At 42.3% G+C, this 21,668-nt stretch overlaps 2 protein-coding genes across 11 annotated transcripts; one reads left to right on the top strand and one right to left on the bottom strand.

The window, feature by feature from the left end:
* Nucleotides 1-847: 847 nt before the first annotated feature.
* Nucleotides 848-10,782, top strand: CCDC181 (coiled-coil domain containing 181). 9 transcript variants are annotated; one of them, XM_083611591.1, is made up of 6 exons: nt 848-985; nt 2,565-2,725; nt 4,393-5,349; nt 7,447-7,593; nt 8,988-9,142; nt 9,918-10,782. In XM_083611591.1, the coding sequence occupies exons 2-6, from the start codon at nt 2,588-2,590 to the stop codon at nt 10,078-10,080; spliced, it is 1,560 nt and encodes a 519-aa protein (XP_083467717.1). In that variant the 5' UTR covers nt 848-985; nt 2,565-2,587; the 3' UTR covers nt 10,081-10,782. The 9 variants fall into 9 exon arrangements, with proteins under 9 accessions (XP_083467717.1, XP_083467722.1, XP_083467723.1 ...); XM_083611594.1 differs by having other exon boundaries at nt 972-1,096; nt 8,991-9,142; XM_083611590.1 differs by having other exon boundaries at nt 972-1,096.
* An 89-nt stretch (nt 10,783-10,871) lies between these two features.
* On the bottom strand, nt 10,872-21,643 carry BLZF1 (basic leucine zipper nuclear factor 1). 2 transcript variants are annotated; one of them, XM_083611671.1, is made up of 8 exons: nt 21,493-21,643; nt 20,856-21,057; nt 18,355-18,417; nt 17,400-17,827; nt 14,956-15,155; nt 13,444-13,572; nt 12,797-13,019; nt 10,872-12,188 (listed from the first exon to the last, which is right to left on the bottom strand). In XM_083611671.1, the coding sequence occupies exons 3-8, from the start codon at nt 18,380-18,382 to the stop codon at nt 12,003-12,005; spliced, it is 1,194 nt and encodes a 397-aa protein (XP_083467797.1). In that variant the 5' UTR covers nt 18,383-18,417; nt 20,856-21,057; nt 21,493-21,643; the 3' UTR covers nt 10,872-12,002. The 2 variants fall into 2 exon arrangements, with proteins under 2 accessions (XP_083467797.1, XP_083467798.1); XM_083611672.1 differs by lacking the exon at nt 21,493-21,643 and having other exon boundaries at nt 20,856-21,111.
* Between the last annotated feature and the right edge of the window lie 25 nt (nt 21,644-21,668).

Below are 21,668 nucleotides of genomic sequence, written 5' to 3'. Positions count from 1 at the left end.
ATTCAAAATTAAAACTGAAACTATCCAGAAAACCACAAAGCCAACAACCTTGCAAGTCTTGAAAAAGCAGCAACACAACAAATTGAAAAGAGCAATCAAATCGCAAATGAATCAAAATCACAAGAAAACATAAAACACTGACCCTAACCCTAATTCTAATCCTTCCTCTCAACGCTTACCCAATCCTAAAATTAACCTAACCCAGAAATGATCTTGTTAGATAGTAAAATTCATGTTAAATTGCTGTTTTAGGGATTGTTTTTAAAAGTCTGGAACGGTTTAATCCATTTTGCATTACTTTCTATGGGAAAGCGCACCTTGGTTTTAGAACGCTTTGGTTTTAGAACAGACCAGAAACGGATTAAGATTGGGAACCAAGGTACAACTGTAGATGAATCAGAAGTACGAGAATACATCCATCCATCCATACCGCTATTCGTTATGGGTGTCTGCTTCCCAATAGGTTCTAAAGGCAGTTTACAATATATGTTTTTTTAAAAAACAAAAAACGCACAAAAGTTAATAGTGGTAGTTCTAGAATAAGCGTAACCCGCAATCTGAGATCATTCCATTTAAATTCGAAAGTCAAAAATGCACTCAAGATTACTTTTTCATCATAGGCGCAGATAAGTATCCCAGTTGTAATAAATATACTTTTTTACTCCCCGATGCCATGAGGGAAGGAGGTCGAGAGGCCACTAGCCCTCATTAAACGACCTTGAAGCTGACCGGTAAAATGCCTTCCTTGCCAAGTTACCACATATAACCTCAGTTTAGCGGAGCAGGCCGGCGGGAGCGGATTTCCCGCCCTGCGTGACGTTTCGCGGCGTCTCCATGGCGACGGCAAAGGGCCGCGGCGGGAAGCCCGCGTTTGTCCTCCCGCCAGCTCGCCCTGCCTGCGGTGGCTATGGAGACGGCGAGCGTGGTGGGCGGCGCGTGAGAGGCCGCGTGTGGACCTTCGCAGCCGCCGTCGTCCTCCGCTTTGGTGAGTGGCGTGGGGAGGGGAAGTCTCGGCGGCATGACGGGCCGCCGGGGGGCGCAGCGGTTACCATGACAACGCCATGGAGGGCGGGTCGCGGCCCGGCGCCGTCCACAGGTGGAGATGAACGACGGGAGGGCGAGGGCCGAGGCGGGTCTGGTCGAAGCGGACTCTGGTCTACGGCCAGCAGCCAGTCAGAGCCTGGGCTCGGTGGGGCGGCGCGGACCCGTCCGAAGCGCCCCCCTTGGCTGGTTGTCCCTGCCAGGAGGGGCGAGGGAGGGTCGGGCAGCCGCTCTCCGCCGACGGAGCCGAAGGGTCGGCCGGGAAAGGCAGGAGCGCGGGGCTTGAGCGCCTCCTCCGGCCCCGTGGTTTCGGCAGAGAGCGGGCCTCGCCCTAGGGTGGGCGGGGAGGCGGCTGCCATGGCGACGGGCGTAAATCGCTTTAGGCGCTCGGGAAGCCTCGGCGTCCGAACAGGCAGGTTTCGCCTCGGGAGGGGCCTCGATCTTTCTCATCAAGTGGCCGCCCCGAGGCTTGGTTTGGATCCTCCGACTGGATCCGGAAAGTTGGTCGGAGGCTGCTTTGCAGGCGATACCTTCATCGCCCAGCCCGGCAGATTTGCATTGTAAGAATGGGATGATGCTTGGCCAGTTTTCCTTGATGGATCAACGCTCCACTGCTTACTTTGCAATATGTGCTGTTGAGCTTAGTGGAATTTATTTCTGAGTAGGCATGCATAAATGGTAAAGGGACCCCAGATCATTAGGTCCAGTCGTGGCTGACTCTGGGGTTGGGGCGCTCATCTCGCTTTATTGGCTGAGGGAGCCGGCGTACAGCCACCATGACTAAGCCGCTTCTGGCAAACCAGAGCAGCGCACGGAAACGCCATTTACCTTCCCACCGGAGCGGTACCTATTTATCTACTTGCACTTTGACGTGCTTTCGAACTGCTAGGTTGACAGGAGCAGGGACTGAGCAATGGGAGCTCACCCTGCCGCATGCATAGGACTGTGCTTTTAGTTTATCAGTAATCAGGTTAATGTGACACTTACTAAATAAGAACCCGAGTTGGTGACAATTTTTTAAAAAATTTGTTGTGAACATGTGTCTGCCTATCAGAGGGCATTTCATGCATTTCTCTGCCAGTATGCATAAGTAGCAATGCAGTGTTGATACACATTCAACCCTCGTTAACTGCAACATAAAAGAAAAGTGAATAATCTTGTAATTGGAAACATGATTAGTACAGAACAGGAACTATAGAGTTCAGGCAGTATTTCTTGTATCTAGGACTCTCAAGGAAACTTTCTATAAGTTATTTGACCCAATCTTGTAGACCTATGGCATTTTGTACAAGCTACAAAAAGCTGGGTGACTGTAGGACCGGTTGGTGGTCATGAAATTTGGGTAAAAAAGCAGACATGGTCCAACAGGCAATAAAGGTATGGAATTACAGCTGTGAAATAATCGGGTTCAAGTCATGAAAATATTCTGCAAGATTGCCTTCTTAGAGTCATTAAAGTGTCCATATTCCAAAACACTTAGTTTCTTTGTAATGAAACACTTCATATATTTTTTCAATTTGTAGCTTTCCATTAAGGAACATCCACAATGAGTGACAAAAAAGACACTAGTGAATCTTCAGACACTGGAGGTCCCACAGATGGTGGGGACTACGAAGATGATTTTGAAAAAGATCTTGAATGGCTAATTAATGAAGAAGAAAAACAAATCTCTAATGATATACAGGTATTAGCAAAATACTACATTAGTCTTGTGCCAGTATCTCAATTCCATATGAAATGTGCTGACGTAAATAGATAGACTGGAATGAGAGGACATTTATGGTTCTTAAAATATTGTTGGGTATAGGCTGAGATCCAGGGAACTTAGACCTTCAAGATCAAGCCAGTGCCAACTTTCAGAAACACCTGGAGTGACCTCACCTGGCATTAATGGTACAAGAGGAGATAATTCCTTGTGTGCACCCAGAAGTGTGTGGTGGAATGAAGAGATTCTTTGGTTTGCAGTCTAGGGCTGCAATCCTAAATAATAGTGAGTAGGCTCTGTTAAACGCAATGTAAACATGCATAGGATTGCACTGTTTAAAACTTTTTAAAAAACAGCCAATCTAATATTTTATTGAGATAACATATATATATATATATATATATATATATATATATATACACACACACACACACACACACACACACGTACATACTTCGGTAGAAATGGTCACTTTTAAAGGAGGATACAGTTGTATCTCGGCTCCTGAACGTCTTGGGAGTCGAACGTTCCGGCTCCCGGACAATCAAAAACTGGAAATGATTGTTCCAATTTTCAAACGTTCTTTTGGAAGCCGAACGTCCAACGGGGCTTCCACGGCTTCCAGTTGGCTGCAGGAGCTTCCTGCAGCCAATCAACTTGCGCTTTGGAAGTCGAACGTTTCGGAAGTCAAACGGACTTCCGGAACGGATTCTGTTTGACTTCCAAGGTATGACTGTAATTGACTTGGAATAACTCAGCACAATTGAGTGAGGAATGGAACCTGGGCTTCCCACATCCAAGCTCAACTTCTCAGTCATTGCACCTCACTGGCTATTCTCCTAGAATGTTGTTTATACGCATTTTGAACTTAAGCTATTAAGTTTTTATTTAGTTACAACGAAAAGCAAATTTGCCTTGGGAACTGTGTGAATTGGCTCCAGGACACATAGTAAGCTGCTTTATTCAGAGCTGGACCACTGGTCCATCTAGTTCGGTAATGTCCATCTCACTGGCAGTGGCTCTCAGGGTTTTAAAGGGGACATGCTTGGAAGATGCTGGGGATTGAAGCTAGGATCTTCTGCATACAACACAGATGCTCTACCCCCCAAGATACAAACCTTCTCCCATATTCTTAAATATAATTGTTAATGACACACTGGTTGTATGTGCAGATTATACTAAACCATAGTTATGCAACATGAGCAAAAGAAGTGAGTTGCGGTCAGCCTCAAGCTCATACCCCTCCTGCCAGAGAGGAGGAATTTGAATGTTTTGCTTCTGGTTCTGCTTGACACTGGTTTGTTGTTGGACTGACTAACTGTGTTTACTTTTAGCTATGATTAGTTTCAAACAAGCCTATTTCAAACAATAGTTACCAAAGCTGGCTTGTTTAACACTATTTAAGATTAACCACATTTTTTAGGTCCAGATGATACAGCAAGTTTGGTTAATCGAAAGTGGAAGTGAATTATTCCAAATTCCTTCCTGCGTGGGATAAAGAGAGGAAGTGTGTGGAGTAAGTCAGAGAGGAGACTAGGCTTGTTCATTTCATAAAATGGAGTTTAGCATGACATTTGAAGACAGTCATTTTATGTGTGCTTCCCATTACATACTAACATAAATAGGTACTTTGAATTTCTTTGTAGAATCATGATGAAAATGAAGGTGTTGACAAAGACTTAGAATGTATGGAAGATAGAATAAATTCTCCACAAGAATCTTTTGAAGGTGATGAAGTGGGAGAACATCCGTCACAAGAGCCTCCTGAGCCTGAGGAAGTTCTGGATGAGAAGTCACAAAATGAAATTTATTCAATACTTGAACTTGATCCTAAGCAGTTGGAGCAAACATCTGATTCTGACAGTGAAGGTTCTTGTCAGGAATCAAAGCTAGAAGACCAGGAGGATGATGATGAAGATATAAAGCGGTACATCTTAGAAAAAATTGAGGAAGCCAACAAACTACTTCTATCTCAGGAACCTTTAGATGAAACGAAAGAAAGGAAACTAAAATTCAAGGATGATCTAGTAGATCTTGAAATCCCCTCTTTGAAAGCTTTAGAAACTGAAAAAAATGATTCCCACAGAAACATTTCAGGCAGACTGTCTCAATTGCACATTTGTAATGGAGCAGGAAAGGAGGATATTTCTCTTTCTATTAATGGTGGTACAGATGATGAGCACAAGGATGGCAAGATCCTAGTAGAAAGAGATGGGAAATTTGAACTCCTCAGTATCCATGACATTGAGAGCCAAGGCTTCTTTCCTCCACTAAGTGTTTCTTTTAGTGACATTGAAGCTCAACACATTTCTCCTAAAACCTCCTACAGTACTGCTTTCAGCCCTGTCTGTATAACAAAGGAAGACTCCTTAGGACAAACATCTGTGACCAGAGAAGGGTGCATTCGTGTCCCTCAACCACCACCCATTCGGCCATGCTCAGCAATCAACATTACAAGAAACACAGAAAGGGGGAAAAGTCCACGAAGGGTGCAGTCAGCAAATGTGAGTCTCGGTGCAAGAAGCTCTACCTACTGCCTGTCACCCAGGCAAAAAGAACTGCAAAAGCAAATGGAACAAAGAAAAGAGAAATTAAAGAAAGAGGTGAGAGTACAAAGGAAATGAGAAGATCAGTGCACTGTAATTGGGTCTTGTTTTCGACACATCCCTCCACAACTCACTTTCTTGTTAAGAATAGCAAGGAGCATCTTGTGCAGAGTCCCATCATTCCACTAGTACAGCTGCAAGTAGTAAGCCCTTTTCAGTTGTGGCTCTACAATTGTGGAACAAGCTGCCTGTGCATATATGCAAGTGTATTTCACTTTGCCTTCAGAAAGAGGAGCATTAACTACCTTTAAAAAACCACACTTTTAGGTATTAGTGCTGCTTTTAGCATAATAATGTAAAATCGGGGTGGGGGTGGGGTGACTGGGGTTCTAGCCTAGCAGTCGGTTTTCAGATCTAGCAGGTAGATCTGAAATGCCCACAAGCCATTCACGAAGGCAATAAGCTACCCCCATTGTTTATTCCCACTTCAACTAATATTCAGAGATACACTGCTTCTGAATATGAAAATTCCCTTCAGCTGTCATGGCTAACAGCCTTTAATGAGAACTGCCAATTCCGCTTTTAATACCATCTAAGCTAGTTGCCATCAATTCATCATTAGCAATAATTAAGTGTTGTATACTGTATTTGCTTTCAGTGTAAAAATGTATGTATGTATCTTTAAGGCAGAGGGCACCAATCTTTTTGGCCCACTGGGTACACTGGGAAATTTGAGGGAGTTCTGAGAGTACCAGTCACAAAATGACTGCTGTGGAGATTTGGCATAACACAAAATGGTTGCCACATCTAAAAGAATGGAAAAAGAGATGGGCACTCAACTGTACCATTTTGTGGTCCTGGTAGCCACTATCATTAGAAAAAGACACCTATATCAGTCACCATCATGCTCACTCCTTGCACCTCTGCTCTATTCAATATGGGAGGATGGATGTCCAGTTTTAGCATTTAATAAAACATGGGCATGTTTAGAGGTGTGTGTGTGTAATGTAGGGGAGGCTGAGCCAGTGCAAACTGGAGCTGAGCAGGAAGAGCAAACAGTAACTCACACACTCTGGATTTTTAGGGGACATATACTGAGATCTTTGGTGCTAATGCCCATGGGCACTATGCTGGCAACCCCTTTTGTAAGGAGATAGGTTTTTACCCAGGGACGCGGGTGGCGCTGTGGGTTAAACCGCAGAGCCTAGGACTTGCCGATCAGAAGGTCGGCGGTTCGAATCCCTGCAACAGAGTGAGCTCCTGTTGCTCGGTCCCTGCTCCTGCCAACCTAGCAGTTGGAAAGCACGTCAAAGTGCAAGTAGATAAATAGGTACCGCTCCGGTGGGAAGGTAAATGGCGTTTCCGTGTGCTGCTCTGGTTCGCCAGAAGTGGCTTAGTCATGCTGGCCACCTGACCTGGAAGCTGTACGCCGGCTCCCTCGTTCAGTAAAGCGAGATGAGCGCTGCAGCCCCAGAGTCTGTCACGACTGGACCTAATGGTCAGGGGTCCCTTTACCTTTACCTAGGTTTTTACCCACTTTCAATAGAATTACATTTTGCTCCTTAAAAAGTCTTGTAGGAAAGATTTGTATGACTTGCAGAGAAATCTGAAGTAGATACGGTGTTTTGCATATCGACATCTTGCTTACCTGTATCTCTTCCACCTAAAACCACTAGCTTTTATCATTAAAGCATTGCTCAGATGCAGTTCCCCTTATTGTTGGTTTTGTGCTGTGGTTTGAAATTGGAAATGGGGAATGGGAGGATCTTATAAAGAGGTGCCAAGTAATATGTGACTTCACTGCAGCTGTCTCTAAACTTGAAATTCTCCTTTTTTTTTAATCCTTCTAGTATTTTTAGACACAAATAATGATCATTACTGTCCCCACCTAGCTTGCAGATGTGTAAATGCAGCACCAAAAATCATTCAATTCACCTTAATGTTCTTAATATCTCCCAGACACATTGATAACATTGTTGCATTGTAACCTCTGAAACACATTACTATCATCACTCTGTATTCATGCTCCGGTTCTTTTCAGGATGGTCTAGAATAATTTCAAACACCTTTTACTACCGCTGCTTGAAGAATTGCTAAATTTTTGAATTGGGATTGTTGAAAAGTTCACATTCTTTGTTCACATTTTAATGTAAGGAAGAAATTCGGAAAAGAATACAGGAGGAGGAGAAAAGGAGAGAGAATGACATGGTCTTCAGAGCTTGGCTGCAGAAGAAAAAAGGGCAGCTGCAGGAAGAGAGGCGAATTCAGAGGGCAAAACAGCTGGAAGACTTGAATAGCAGAGTAAGTTTTCCCATGCCTGTTGTCCTGCTGCAGCCTGTTTTAATTCTAAAAAGTTGAAACGAAGAAAAACCTAATCTGCCTGACAAGGATTGACGGCAACCTCACCTATTTTCAGAACTGTAGCTGCAAGCAGGTATATGGCCATGACAATTTTAGGATCACTTGCCTACAGTCAATACAATTATCAGTTATTTAGAAACCCATTTGCTATGCTGTCAAGCATCTGCAAGACTCTTTTTGTGGCAGTTGTGGTATTTGCATGCTACCCTTTAATTAAATTTAATATGGCAGTTTCCTCCCTAAGCAGATGTTTGTGTCCGGTGTAGGCATCCATTGGAGACTACTTATCTATGTCATGACACATTTATTTGCTTTTATCAAACCTATTTAATGCCTGGTATAACTATGCAGAAGGCATAGAAAATAAGGTGGCCTTATTTGTATTTGGCTCTTGGGATAGTGGTGGTAAAGAGTAAGGAGTGTGCAAGACCTTTTTATATCCAAATAATAATAATAATGATGATGATGATGATGTCAGTTACTTCAGACTTTTTATGGCAGCTGCATTTAGCCCTTATTGTACAGGAATATTGTTTACTCTAACTTGAAAGTTCTCAGTGAACTAAAGGATGGGGTATAAATTCTAATATCAAACATCTCATACTAAAATCATTGTGTTACTGAGCAAAGCAAATCACTTGATATGCAAATCTGAGGCTCGATTCCAAAAAACAGCATCCTTTTGTGACTGACCAGCTTGAAAACTGAGTTACATCTAGTTTTTTCTCAGGTTGTGAAGTTTTTCTGATGTTAAGGTTCAGACTTCCACTGCAGGTAAGTAATATTGTTTCCTCCAAAATGTATGTGTATATATTGGAATATAAATATATTTATATAGCCTTTAGTGTATCTAGCCATTTCTGGAAAGCTGGTATGCTGCCATGAGCCTTAGCTTCAATATGTGTGAATCTGAATGCCTTCTAGATGCATTTTTGTGGATTATCAAAAAACTATGCCTCCTCAAAATATATACCGAATACAGTCGTACCTTGGATCCCAAACGCCTTGGTACTCAAGACGTTTTGGCTTCTGAACATCACAAACCCGGAAGTGAGTGTTCTGGTTTGCGAACATTCTTTGGAACCCGAACATCCGATGAAGCTTCTGTGGCTTCTGATTGGCTTTGGGAGCTTCTTGCAGCCAATCAGAAGCTGTGTTTTGGTTTCTGTACGTTTTGGAAGTCGAACGGACTTCTGGAATGGATTCCATTCAACTTCCAAGGTGTGAATGTAACTGGAAAGTGGTGTAAAATGCTCACATTAGCATTGTAAACAAGTTGCTAATATTTGATTTATTTGGAGTAGATCTCTGGGGAGTTTATTTTTCTTTTGAAGCAGGAAAGCAGAAATCCAGAAGCAGCTTACAAGTCATGGCTTAGAAAAAAGCAGATAGAACACATGAAAGAAAAACAGTTACAGAACCTGAAAGAGCAGGAAGAATGCATGTTTTTCCTTCCAAGAACAGCGGAAAATGACAACGCTTATAAACAGTAAGTTGTTCAGTGTTGTGTTTGTTCTGTTACTGCCTAACAGGAACAATTCCACCTCACTTTTTATCAACTTAATTTGGATTGTTTCCCTAGGAAGCAGAAGATGACGGCCTTTCCCCTCATTCCGAAGTGTCTTCCCTCACTCTACAGTTTTCTTCACCCTCTAGAGCCCATGCACTTCTGAGGAGCATCCTCCTGCTAAAGAGCAGTGCTACTCTCTTAACATCAGCATTACAGCTGCTTACTAGGGTGGTACATGGGCTGGGTCACTGTGAGGATTTGGCTGCACAGGCACACCAGCAGAGTATATGGTCATGTTGGGAAGGTGCCTATGCAACACCATTGAACTGTACCTGCTGCTAAGACAGCAGGATATAGCACTAGAACAATACTGAATTGCCAAGAGCCAAAATTTTAGAAAATTGAGACTGCTCCCAAACTGATCGAAAGGGGCTGTGAAATATCATATCATTATATATCACAGCCCTCTTTAATTCATGATGAACTCAATTCTTATAACAGGAACTTCAAAAATGCATATTAGCCCTCACCTCAAGCATTATTAACTAGTCAAAAGCACTTGTGGTCCACCTAGTATTCAGTGTTCTTATAGCTCTATAAACTATCCTCTGATGCTGTGTTCTATTCTGGAGAGTGTGCTGTTTTTGCTAAGGGTAAAGTAGGTGACCTGGTTTTAGTAAACCTGGAAGAAGTAATCAAATTAAGCTTGGACCACTTCATATTCAGTTTTTCAAAATAATTAATTTCTCTGCAGATGGCTAAAAAGGAAGAGACGGGAGAGGCGAGAAGAGCAAATGGCTGCCAAAGAGCGAGCAAGGCAGCTTAGGCAGGAAGCCAGAAGAGCAAAACAAATAGAGAATATTCTCTGTTCAATTTCTGAACCAAAATCTCTTCGCTTCACGGACCAGTACAGCTGAGATTTAGAGTCACCGGATGCCTCCAGTATGACTCTCACAGTACCTTTGTATAGCTTGCTCTTGAAAGCAGCTTCTTCTGGGATGTTTCATAGTCCTTCAATAACGGCTTAATTTTCTCAATCTTACTAATCTCTCCCCCTCTTAAACTTGGAATAAGTCTCTATTTGTGAATGGGTTAGGGTGGTGTTCTTAGTTCTACAAAGCAAAAAACAGAATAAATGCCCATATGGCAATTGTGGTGTAAATCCTTTTTAAATAGCTTGCCTTGGGGGCCAGTGTTATCTTCATACCAAGTATTTTGTGTAAAAGCTACACTACTGTCACAGCTGATGGCAATGTGCTAGCACATAGCACTAAGGACTTTACCAACATCTAGTTGGCACTTACTCCTGGACATTGCAGTTTCAAAGTTCTGTCCTAATGTTCTTCCCTGTTATACTGATCCTGAATAGGTAGTGGAGGGGGCAGTGTGAAAATAACAACTGAAACTTAATGGTATTCACCATTTCTTCAAGCACTGTTTGCTCATTTGGGGGTACTTACTGTGCCTAAGAAATCTCATCCTTTCCTAGCACAGAACCAATGGAAACAAGCACAGACTAATTTACTGCATTGGTGAAGGTAGGTAAATGTTAGAGAATGTTTCTTGTGCTCAGAACACAACTAGTAAAGTGCAAGGTGCTCTGATACTGTCCGACATTATTCTTACATTTTTGTCAATTTGTTCTCACCCATACAGTACACATTTGAAGATAAACATTTGTTTGCTATTGCAAAAACAGCACACATAATCATGCATTATTAATTTTAATTGTCAAGTTACTTAGCAAAGGTTGTTCACATATACCAGCTTTGGAAGAGGTAGAAAATTCCCCCTGCAAAATATGCAGCTAACATTTATTGTAAAATTGTCAAAATCAGAGTAGGCCAAAACTGCGGCATGTCTCAATCCATACATTCCATTAACCGAACATAGGTTGTTGCATGCAGACACAGAGCAGGTACATCTGCTTAGTATTTCAGTGTAATATGAAAACGTTAGAAATGTGATTGTCCCAGAAATGAAAGGAAAAGCCTCTTCCTTTATATATAGCAGTAGACCCTTTTTACCTATTTCCAAATTAAAAGATGAGAAAGGAATCCTCAAGGCTTATTTCCCTAAAAGTACAGGTAGAAGAGCAGTTCTGTCACGTTTAATAGCACCAATGAAATATGTCCTTATATAAGGTCCACCAGGAATACTTATAGGCTGTAAAAGCTGGTTCAGTAGAGATACACAATCCACTGAGAATCACCTCCAATAGTTTGACCTAGAAGCTTGTTGCTACTCTTTGGCTTCAATTTTTGTGCATGCCAGAATTCATTTTGCCTCAATCAATAACCAAATTCATTCAAGATCAGTTTCTATCATAGTAAGAATGCTGAGCTCTCACATTTTCACCTGCTATGTAACAATTGCTATAATAGCACTAGAAACAGGTTCTAAAAGATACTGAAGCACAGCACTCACTATCATTCTAAATTAAAATAAATACTTAAACTAGTTATCTGAACTTCTTCACAGAAATAAAATCCAAATGCTTGATGCTGGTAGGGTTTCTATAATACTCCCCTTCAGCCTTCTCTTGAAAAAAAGTTTGCATGTCAATTCTATTTAAGGGCCTATGCACACACTGTTCTAACATTTTCTTATTTGCCTTGGAGAACAACTTGTGTTGCTCTTATTGCATTATGATCCCAGCCTGATAAAAAAAAGTTTGATAAAAGAACTCTTAGAGGTCTGAAAGCTGTGTGACAAGTATATTTCTAGCACAAGCCCACCCTATCTGAAAAAAAGCATAGAAAAGTGAATACTGATCACTAAGAAAGTTAGCATATTCAGAGACAACATCTCTGGCTATTAGGCATAGTGTCTTTTTTTTTTAAAGCGCTATCAATTCTCCCTGGCAGTGATTGCAGCAGTTGAAAGTTATGTTCTCATATCTAGTATATGGGTGAAACCGTCCAATATTCTTCCTTGGGGAAAGGAAAGAGGATGGTGAAGGCTCAGAAAAAGGAAGTTCTGGAGATGCTTCTGTACAAGTGCCGGGATCCAGCATTCTCAGAACCTGCAAGAAAATAATCATTACGTTATGGTGAAAGTCTTGGAGCAGTGCATTTTACATGATGAGCTTCTGAACTCCTTGCTATTAAGCAAACCCTTATCCACTTCATTAACAACAGTAAAGGTAGGATGGGGCAATGTTTTTATCTCCAACACTGTTCTGGGCTGGGGGAGAACTGCTGTATGTTGAGCAACAGGTATGGAAACTCCAGCGATCAGGAATCATGACTGGTGGCAGAACTGCTCCACCTGCCCCAATGTCTTTAGATGCAGTTTCTTCTGCATGGGTAGAAGTCCTGCATTCTAATATACTGCACAGTTCAAGCTGTTTAGGGCCAGGGCAACTGTCCCCATCTTTCACTGAATGGACAGCCCATGTAAGCTGGGATTTCTTTAGTTTGTGACTATACAATTTTGTATTCAGAGTATGATAGACCTGTTGGGATAGGGTTAAAGGCTCAATAATGTAGCACCAGAAGATAATGCTTTGTGTTTTCAGAAGATGACATTGAAACATCTTAATGCTCAAAAGAGTAAATTGAGAAATCTTTAATAAAAATATATATTTTTTAAAAAAGGTAAATTGTGAGGCCAAAATGAAAGGGTTTTTACCATTTCAGCCATTTTCTCAGCAGGTGTGTTGCAGAGTTCTGTCAGCGAAGAGCCCTTTTTGGGACTGTTAGTGCTGTCAGTGTTTCCAAGCAGGTGTGAGGTCACTGCTCTAGCTAGCTTGTGGTTGACAGCTGCTAATTCTGCTGTACTATGAGGCTGTGCGCTAGGATAATAAGTTTGCTGCCTTCCCCATTGCAGAGAAACCAGCAGCTCCTCCAGCAATCTGTATAGAAAATAAAGATAATAGTTTATTTTGGTGACTTAACATTCTAGACCGCTGTGAAAAGATTTAGCAGGGTAAGGAAGGAAGGTGGGAGACAGCATTCAACTGCAGAAATTACCAGATACAATCTTGATGCTAAAAGGAACATCGTACAGTTTCTGGACAAAGTTTCTGATTGGAAATCTTGCAGGAAGGACTGGGGAGACCTTGAGCACCTCCAGAGTCCCTTCCTGAAGCGGAGGCTATGACTGTGTGTTAGAAGAATCCCAAGCCATGAAATGGTATGCAACGATAAATCTGTTAATTGTTAAGGAGACGTAAGAATGCTGTTCCCTACCCCAACCCACAAATATGGATATGAATGACCCACAGGTACAAATGGGGAAGGAGCTGTTAGAAGTTGGGGAAAACCAAATGTTCATACTTCTGTGCAGCAATCATTTCTTGGCGAAACTGGTCACGTTCACTTAACAGATCCTGAATTGCACTCTGTGCATCCCTGGTTTGACGCTGGAGAACTGCTCTGGAATTAGTCAGCTCATCAGTCATCACTCTGTAGAAGAAATCCCAAATGTGTCTCAGACAGGTAAAGGAATTTATCTACTTAAAATCCTAATTCATGCTACATTATCAGATAACTTGCTGTTTACACATGAAGTGGTAATGCCTACAGGATGCACCCTGAATGGCTATAACTGAAAAATAAGAAGAAATCAGCTTGTTGATCCGAAGTACATTACGTTGTTATTATGACGCTCTTAGCCTGCTCCCCACTCGGGAACACTTACTTTATTCTCATAATAACACTGCAAGGTATTTATAATTTAAAGTAACCATTTCGCAAACCATCAGGGCACTGTACAACAACATAAAACAATTTTTAAAAGCGATACAGAAAATTTTGAACAGCCACATAGGCCTGCTAGCATAAAAAGTCAAAAGGGAGGATGCCTGTCAAATCTCTGCTGGAAACGTCTTCCGTAGGATGGAAATGGTAACTGGATAAACCACCACCCACTCCCCTCTGGACTGTTTCAGTGATATGGGATATGAATTAGACTGAAAGAAGGCAGCTTTGAGTCAGTCACCCTGAGAACGTAAATTTGCTGCACTGACACCGGAACACCTTATTCAGTGCACCTTATTTACCTTCCTATCCAGCAAGGTGCAAAACAGCAGCAAGGAGGAGGGGTAATTCTGGCTGGCTACTTCTTTGGGAACCAAACTTCTTAACTGCTTTTTATCTTTGGGGCTGTGGTGGTGCTACTGATCAAGAGCTAACTGAACAACACTGTTAGGCTTGTGTATCTTTTTACGGTATTTAGAAGTGTAAAGCAAGACACATCTGGGAGTGGAAGGCTGATACTTGGCCTTCAAGGAAAGAGGAATTGTGGATCTGCTGCATAGAAACTGACTGTACTCTCTATTCAATCTCATAAGCAAGCCTAAGAGGGAAGCAGCTCGGGGTCAGCAAGATGGGCTAAGTCTACGAGGCCCCCAGTTATACTATTCAAAGTTATATGCAGCACAGGAGCAGCAGTCCTCAGAAAGCCCAGCACTTCCAGCCTTCTTCCACCTCATCAGTGGCATCTCCAACTGCACTGCTATGCCACTGCTCAGGTCTAGGTTGTTGTGAATAAGACACGAGAAGTTTGACAAGGCTTTCCTTACCCTCAACTGTCTTTTGGCTCTTAGCACCCAAGGATCTATCTTAATCTTAAACAGCCATCAACCCCCCACAAATAGCTTTCCTGTATCCCACACATGGGATCCTTGCATGTCCTCTAGGGGCCTAGAATGGATTTATGTTCAACTCAAGAACTTCCGCTCAAGGTGCAGATTACCAGTTGTAGTTCAGCAACATCTGGAGGGCCAAAGGTTCCCCACAGCTAATGTATCAAGACAGCCTTTATAAAGTTGCATTTAGGCACAATACCTGCTTGCTAGGAATTTGCTCCTCCAAACATCACACTGTATAGACATCCGCTCTAATTGCTCAGATAATTGTGAAACATTTCGCCCTAGGGCCTCATTTTCAAGGATCAGTTGATTTTTTTCACGTGCCATGCGTTCAAAGTGATACTGCAGGTCATCCCCCACAGAAGCAACAAGTAACTTCTTCAACTCCCGATTGACCTAAGACGAGACAATTATTTAACCATTCATCATGTGTCAACAAGGAATATGATCAAGCTACCGCTGGTTAATATTGAAGCTATCAAGTACAAGATGCTAGAAGGCTCCCCTTCCAAGCTTAGCAGATTTTCATAGTAAATATATATATAGGACAGATCACTAAGAGACAGGTGTGTATCCTTAAAGAAGTTGCCTGGATACCCAAACTATAAGCACACTAATACTGTATGCTAAGATATTTGATACAACTGTAGCTGCTTAAAGTAACAAATACTAAGGCGCAATTTGCTAAAAGATAAAGATATACAGTGGTACCTCTAATTGTGGACATGATCTGTTCCGGGGTGCCGTTCGCACCCCGAAAAGTCCGCAACTAGAGTGGCGCTTCTGCACAAGTGTGGAGCGCAATACAGCGCATGTGCGAAGTCCGCAAAACACTTCTGCACGTGCGTGCGCAGCAAAACCCAGAAGTATACACTTCCGGGTTTGCCGCATTCACAAGCACAAAAGACGCAACATGAACCCAACGCAACACAAGGTATGACTGTATACATCTCAGAGGCTAGTTTGCAGCTTTAACATGTTGAGACCAATAGCTTTCATGTTGCCACTTCCATGAATTGCTTCTACAATGTCATACCCAATTAGCTGATCATATTGATCTCTGTAACATCCCTGCCTCCAGAAAGCATTGGAAACTATGAAAGTTGCATGTCTCCATAGCACCAAAAGATCACAATCATGTGGAATAATTCAGGTATTCAAATGTGCTAGCTACTCATATGGTCTCTGTATGTTTTCCCCTGTGGGACAAATAGCTGCTTGGGGTGGGTAGGATCTGCTTATGTCTCCACATGGGTGCTGTTAACTTTTTTTAAAAAAAGGGGCAATCCTCATATTATATCACATCTAGTTTGGTCTTAAACAATGAGTGTGTGAACCATCTGAAAGCTGCACCCCTGACATTTTTTCATAGCAGGTAGAAGGAAAGGAAAGACTTAGTAGACAACTACCGTATATAGCCCAATTGGCCCTTAACATCCATGAGCAGAACAGTGAGGATGAACAAATGTTACTAACTGCTGAAAGAAGGTAAAACAATACCTTTCCCTCAATTTAGTATTTCATTTGATGTGCATTAATTCAACACCACCATCCAAAATTAATGTGATAGAAACTTGTCCATTAAAATTGCTTGCAGGCTTCCCATCATAGGCATCTGGTTGGCTACTGTGAGAACAGGATGCAAGACTAGACAGGCCACTGCCTGATTCAGCAGATCCCTCTTCTGTTCTTAACTGATATCCCATCTACTTTATCGCCTTTTCTTTATGGTCAGCACAGCCACAATAATCCCAATGATACATTCAGGACTAATTTATATGTGGTTGTGAGCTTATACACTGTCTAAGAACCCTTACCTGCATAGGAACTCCGCAAAACGAACACTCCTAACTATTGAACCAACCCATATACATTTACTGGCATTCCAACAGACACAGAGCTGGCAGACAACTACTGCTTTCCTATGGGCTGGGGCTTAAACTATGAATCTCTTAAACAAGACACTGATACCATCAATTTCACCTCTTGATCAGCCACCGTCTTATAATAAACACTCATGTCTTGTGCCTAACTCTAAACACACTAGGAAGGACATCCCATTGGACACAAGTGAACTTACTTCTGAGGAAGCTTCCATAAGAGTGTGCTATTTAGGGTGGAAGAAACAGGGAACATATTGTTGAATGGGGTTTCCTGTATCTTCCCATGAACCACGTGACCACTGTTTTCAAGGCAAAACCTTTTTGTCATTTTCATGGCTGATATTACTACTACTACTACTACTACTACTACTACTACTAATTTATTATTTATTCCCTGCCCATCTGGCTGGGTTTCCCCAGCCACCCTGGGCGGCTTCCAACAAAAGATTAAAAATACATTAAAACAACAGTCATTAAAAACGTCCCTAAACAGGGCTGCCTTCAGATGTCTTCTAAACATCAGATAGTTGTTTATTTCTTTGACATCTGATAGGAGGGCGTTCCACCGGGCAGACGCCACTACCAAGAAGGCCCTCTGCCTGGTTCCCTGTAACTTCGCTTCTTGTAGTGAGGGAATCGCCCAGAATGCAATATGAATAATTGTTATATTGCAGTTCCCTACTGGGAGCCCCGGTACAGGGCAGCTTTTAAAAGGAAAAAAAGTATAATAGATTAAATCCACTTCTTGGTCCCTCACCTCTGTTTGCACATGGAGCTGATTGGAAAGGCCTTCCTTATCCTGTAGCAATCTTCTTTCAGAGTTCTTGAGCTTTGCTATTTCACTTCTAAGCTCTTTTTTAGAACCCGGAATTTCATCTAACAGAGTGAGGGTTTCTCTTTGGTGTCCTGAAGACTTGGGCATCTTTGCATTTTTGGTAGGAACTACATGGTTTATAGCAGCTTTGGGAACCAGGATTCGCACAGCTTCGATCTCCACGGCCGTATCACCTTTTATCTTCCCTAGTTGAAGAACTCCAGGACTTAGTGAAGGAAGAGCTTTCTTGTGTGGGCTTCGATGGGCATGACTGGCTGAGGACTGGATTACTTCAACAGATTTGGGTGGTTGCTCCATTTCCATGCCATCACCAGGTCCACGGATAGGTGAGGTGGCATATTCAGCTGAAGCTTGGAGAAAGAAAGCAGAAAAGTTAATGCAAAAATAGATATTTCCGTGAGATAAGTACTTGTCATTGGGTTTTGTCCAAAAGCTTCTGTTTCTTCATTGCATCCCCTCCATTGCATGTGGCACTGTTAGCCAAGTTTTTAAAAAGAAAATTGTATAACTAGACATAAGACCAATTTAAGAAATTGTTTGCTAGTTGATTTTAACAGTGGCCATATTTACACACTTAGTACCACCCCCAAAAATGATAGTTTGAAGCAGATTACCACTCAGATAGCGTGATACAATATAGCAGATTTATTTTTATTGATTTAATGTCGGAATATCTGTTGAGAAAGGTTTTGTATATTTGATCTACTTGGCAATAAAAAATATTAAGTAAAAACCCTAAATGATTAGACCTTGCAATTACCATACATTTAGCCTACTTCTTGGTCTAAACAGATAGTTTTACCAAAGTCTTTCCTTTACAAATAAGTGAAGAATGCATAGTTTAACACATTTGTTTTTAAAAAGGATGAACACTTACTGTTTACTGTATTCTGTAGTGTTGTCATCTTGTTGATGGAGCTTCACACACAGCAGATAAACACTAAGCGGAGGAAAAAGAAAAATGCATAAAATCTCAGTTGCATATTTTAGCTGCTAATTCTTCTGAGAAATATTCTGAGAAAACCAGTAGTGCATCCTTTATCAAGCCGCATTGCTCCAATCCAAAAAGGCAAGCACTGTTTAGAAACTTCCTGCACACGTAACCGATGAGGGTGCAAATGTACATCCTAGCTGTGTTAATTCAGGATCCTTACGAATTGCTTGGCCACAACCAAGCTCTGTGGCTGTGAATGGTGGGCAGAGTGGCTGCTGTTATTCTAAGTACCTAACAGTTCGCTTGGTGAGTGAGACAGACCAGAAGTGATGAGCGGGGGGCATTAGAAACATGAAAAAGCAACAGTGCATTGCAGTTGCTGTAAAGAGCAGAAAAGCAATTAACTGGACTACCAAAACATTCAACAATTTTCAAGTGGCCTGTGTGTGGGAAGCTTAGAAACCACTGCCTTGTACCAAATTAGATTATTGGTCCTTATAGCCAGAGGTGGTGCTAGGTTTTTCAAAGGCTTGGGGACCAGGCTTATGACACAATTTTATTATTATTTTTTAAAAATATTGTGTTTCATCCATAGATCTCAGGGTGGTTCACAGTATAAAAAAGATAAAAACACAAAACACATAATAAAAACAAGAAAAACACATTTAAAAGGATACAGGATGCATACAAGTTAATATGTTAATTTATACATATAGATGCATATTTAGGTCAACTTCAGAAGGAGAACCACCCTGTAAGCAAAGTTTTTTTAAAAAAAGTTTGGGAGCAGGGAAGGAATAGAATCAATGCCACCTCTGTGCCCAGCATGCAGCTCAATATTGTCCGTGACTGGCTGTGGATCTCCAGGGTTTCTGCCAGGGCCTGCATAGCCGCAAAAGGTAAACTACCCATACAGTTGGGCAAAACGTACAGGAGAGGCAAAGAGGTTACTTTCAAACACTGCACCAGCTCTGGGTTGGCCCAACACCACAGAAGGGAAGACACAAAAACTTAAGACACAGTGAGACTATTATTTTGAAACAGGAAGTTGACTAAGGCTGCAACGCTAATCATACTTTGGCAGCAACTTTCACTGAACTGAGGGGGTTTAATGTGAACAAACATGTTCAGAATCAGGCTAGTCAAGTTACTTCTCTTCACCATCCTGGCTCATGACAGGTCTTTTCACCCATCAGAAACTGGCCCTTGAAGCTGTTGTCTAGAGTCTTACAGTTTTGGCATTCTTAATAACTGACAAACCCAAAGAGGCAGAAATTATGCACTGGAAACTCAGAAACTAAGTTGTAGTGTCCTATACTAGAGATAAAATTCTTTACCTGCAAAGAGGCAATAGGGTGATGCTTCTTCCACAGGCCGTGTGCCTACCACAAATTCAGCATGTGTCAGATTTTCACTTTGTATCTTAAATCCCTTCAGCCTCATCTCACTGGAAGCCTACACTCCTATGCACATTTACTTGTGAATTAGTCCCATTTGAATTCACTGGGTAGGACAGATGTCAGTCCTGCAGATCCACTTTTACTAAAAACCTTCCACCAGCTTGAGCCAGGTGAAAACGACATGCGTTTCAAAATTAAAAATTCTCACGCTGTGAATTTGTTTTGAGCACTAGAACTGAAGTGAGCTCACAGTCCTCACACACTGATCTCTGCTCTTAAGTCTCTCCCAGTCCCCACTTCAGCAGCATAATTTGGCATTTGGTTGTCATTGTTAAAACAGCTGGGAGTCAGAAATCCTCACCCATCTTTTCCACGCCTGCTAAAAACATTCCTGTTTAGACAAGCCTACCCAGATGTTTGGAAAGCTGAGGTAATTTTAATCTATCTGAGTATTTTAACTTTTGCATGTTTTTAAAGTAGGGTATTCCCCCCCTTGATTTAATCTTTTGCAAATAGCTTTGATTCCCCCGCCCCCGGTTTACAGTCAAGAGGTGCATAAATTTTATGAAACAAAAAACAAACAAAAAAAGAACAAAAAACAAGCCCACCCAGAAGCCTCTCGGTAGATCCCGATCCACCTTCTGCCAACATCTGCTATGCAATATACACACTGGCACAGTACTACGCCCGAATGAGAAAAAAACGATTCTGGCTACCGCGCAGTACACTTTCGATGGGATCTACTTCCCAGGAAGGGCAGTTTGGGAAATGCAGCAGCAGCATAGCTGTCAACCTTCCCTTTTTCTGCGGGAAATTCTCTTATTCCAGCGTCGTTTCCCGCTATCCCGGATTGTTAGATATCCCGTAGACTGTCCCCGGGACAGGTGAGGCTGCTGATCCCTTATTTTCAAATCTGAAAGTTGACAGCTATGAGCAGCAGGTTGCTTCGCTACGAGGGAATTCAACAACGCGTGAAAAGGCAGTTTCCTTCCACCCGCCGCCGCCCAGGCCGCCCCCGCACCGCACAACACTCCCTCGACTTACCAGCGGCCCGGATTACTTGCGAGTAGTTTCCCTTGTCGCCCCTCTCACTCCCTCGCCATCGCTCTCACTCGTCCGCCTTCTCTAATCAACTTCCGCTCCATCGACTTCCGCGTATAGAGGCATATCTAACGGACTGGCGCACAGAGGTTAACTTCCGGATTGCTTTCGAACTTCCCGGCCTTCCCACGTCGCTAGAGCCGCCCTAACAAAACCAGTTGGGAAGCCCCGGGTTTTAGTGTACCATTGATTTGAGTGACATCTCTTTCCCCTGCCAATCCATACAATACAATACAATACAATACAATACAATACAATACAATGCAATACAATACAATACAATACAATACAATACAATACTTATTTCCTTGGCAGAAAGGCAACAATAAAACTTTAATTCCATTTGCAAAGCTAAGCAGTGTCCGGTATGGTTTCAAATTGTATAGGGCACCGCATGTTGAGATGCCTGCATTGCAGAGGGTTGAACTAGATGACCCTAAGGATCCCTTCCAGCTATATGATTCTATTCCACATTTCTCTACGCCCCTCCCCCCATGGGCAGCCGTCACTTGGTATAGGAAGGTGAGCTTCCAAAAGAATTTCTGAGGCATGACCGCGAGAGAAGTGCGCATTTGTATACTCTGCCATTTCCTATCTCTACGCTTCCGTGCAACATCACAGCGATGACGTCCGCTTATGTTGCGCTCCGTATGCTTCCTCGCAATGGGGAGTAATAGCCTGGCTCTATCTACCGTCAAGGTCTAGAGCGGCGCTTACTCTGAGCCAATCGTGAGTCACCGCCGATGGCGGTTTTCC

Source organism: Podarcis filfolensis (assembly GCF_964270895.1).
Source record: "Podarcis filfolensis genome assembly, chromosome: 4".
Taxonomy (NCBI): Eukaryota; Metazoa; Chordata; class Lepidosauria; order Squamata; family Lacertidae; genus Podarcis; species Podarcis filfolensis.
This window is presented reverse-complemented; position numbering and strand designations above follow the sequence as displayed.

Coding starts and splice junctions, on each gene's coding strand:
- CCDC181 (XM_083611591.1), top strand. CDS start 2,588: ATGAGTGACAAAAAAGACACTAGTGAATCTTCAGACACTGGAGGTCCC. Junction 2,726..4,392: donor AAATCTCTAATGATATACAG/GTATTAGCAAAA, acceptor ATTTCTTTGTAG/AATCATGATGAAAATGAAGG. Junction 9,143..9,917: donor AATGACAACGCTTATAAACA/GTAAGTTGTTCA, acceptor ATTTCTCTGCAG/ATGGCTAAAAAGGAAGAGAC.
- BLZF1 (XM_083611671.1), bottom strand. CDS start 18,382: ATGACAACACTACAGAATACAGTAAACA. Junction 17,828..18,354: donor ACTACAGAATACAGTAAACA/GTAAGTGTTCAT, acceptor TCTTTCTCCAAG/CTTCAGCTGAATATGCCACC. Junction 12,189..12,796: donor CTGAGAAAATGGCTGAAATG/GTAAAAACCCTT, acceptor ATTTTCTTGCAG/GTTCTGAGAATGCTGGATCC.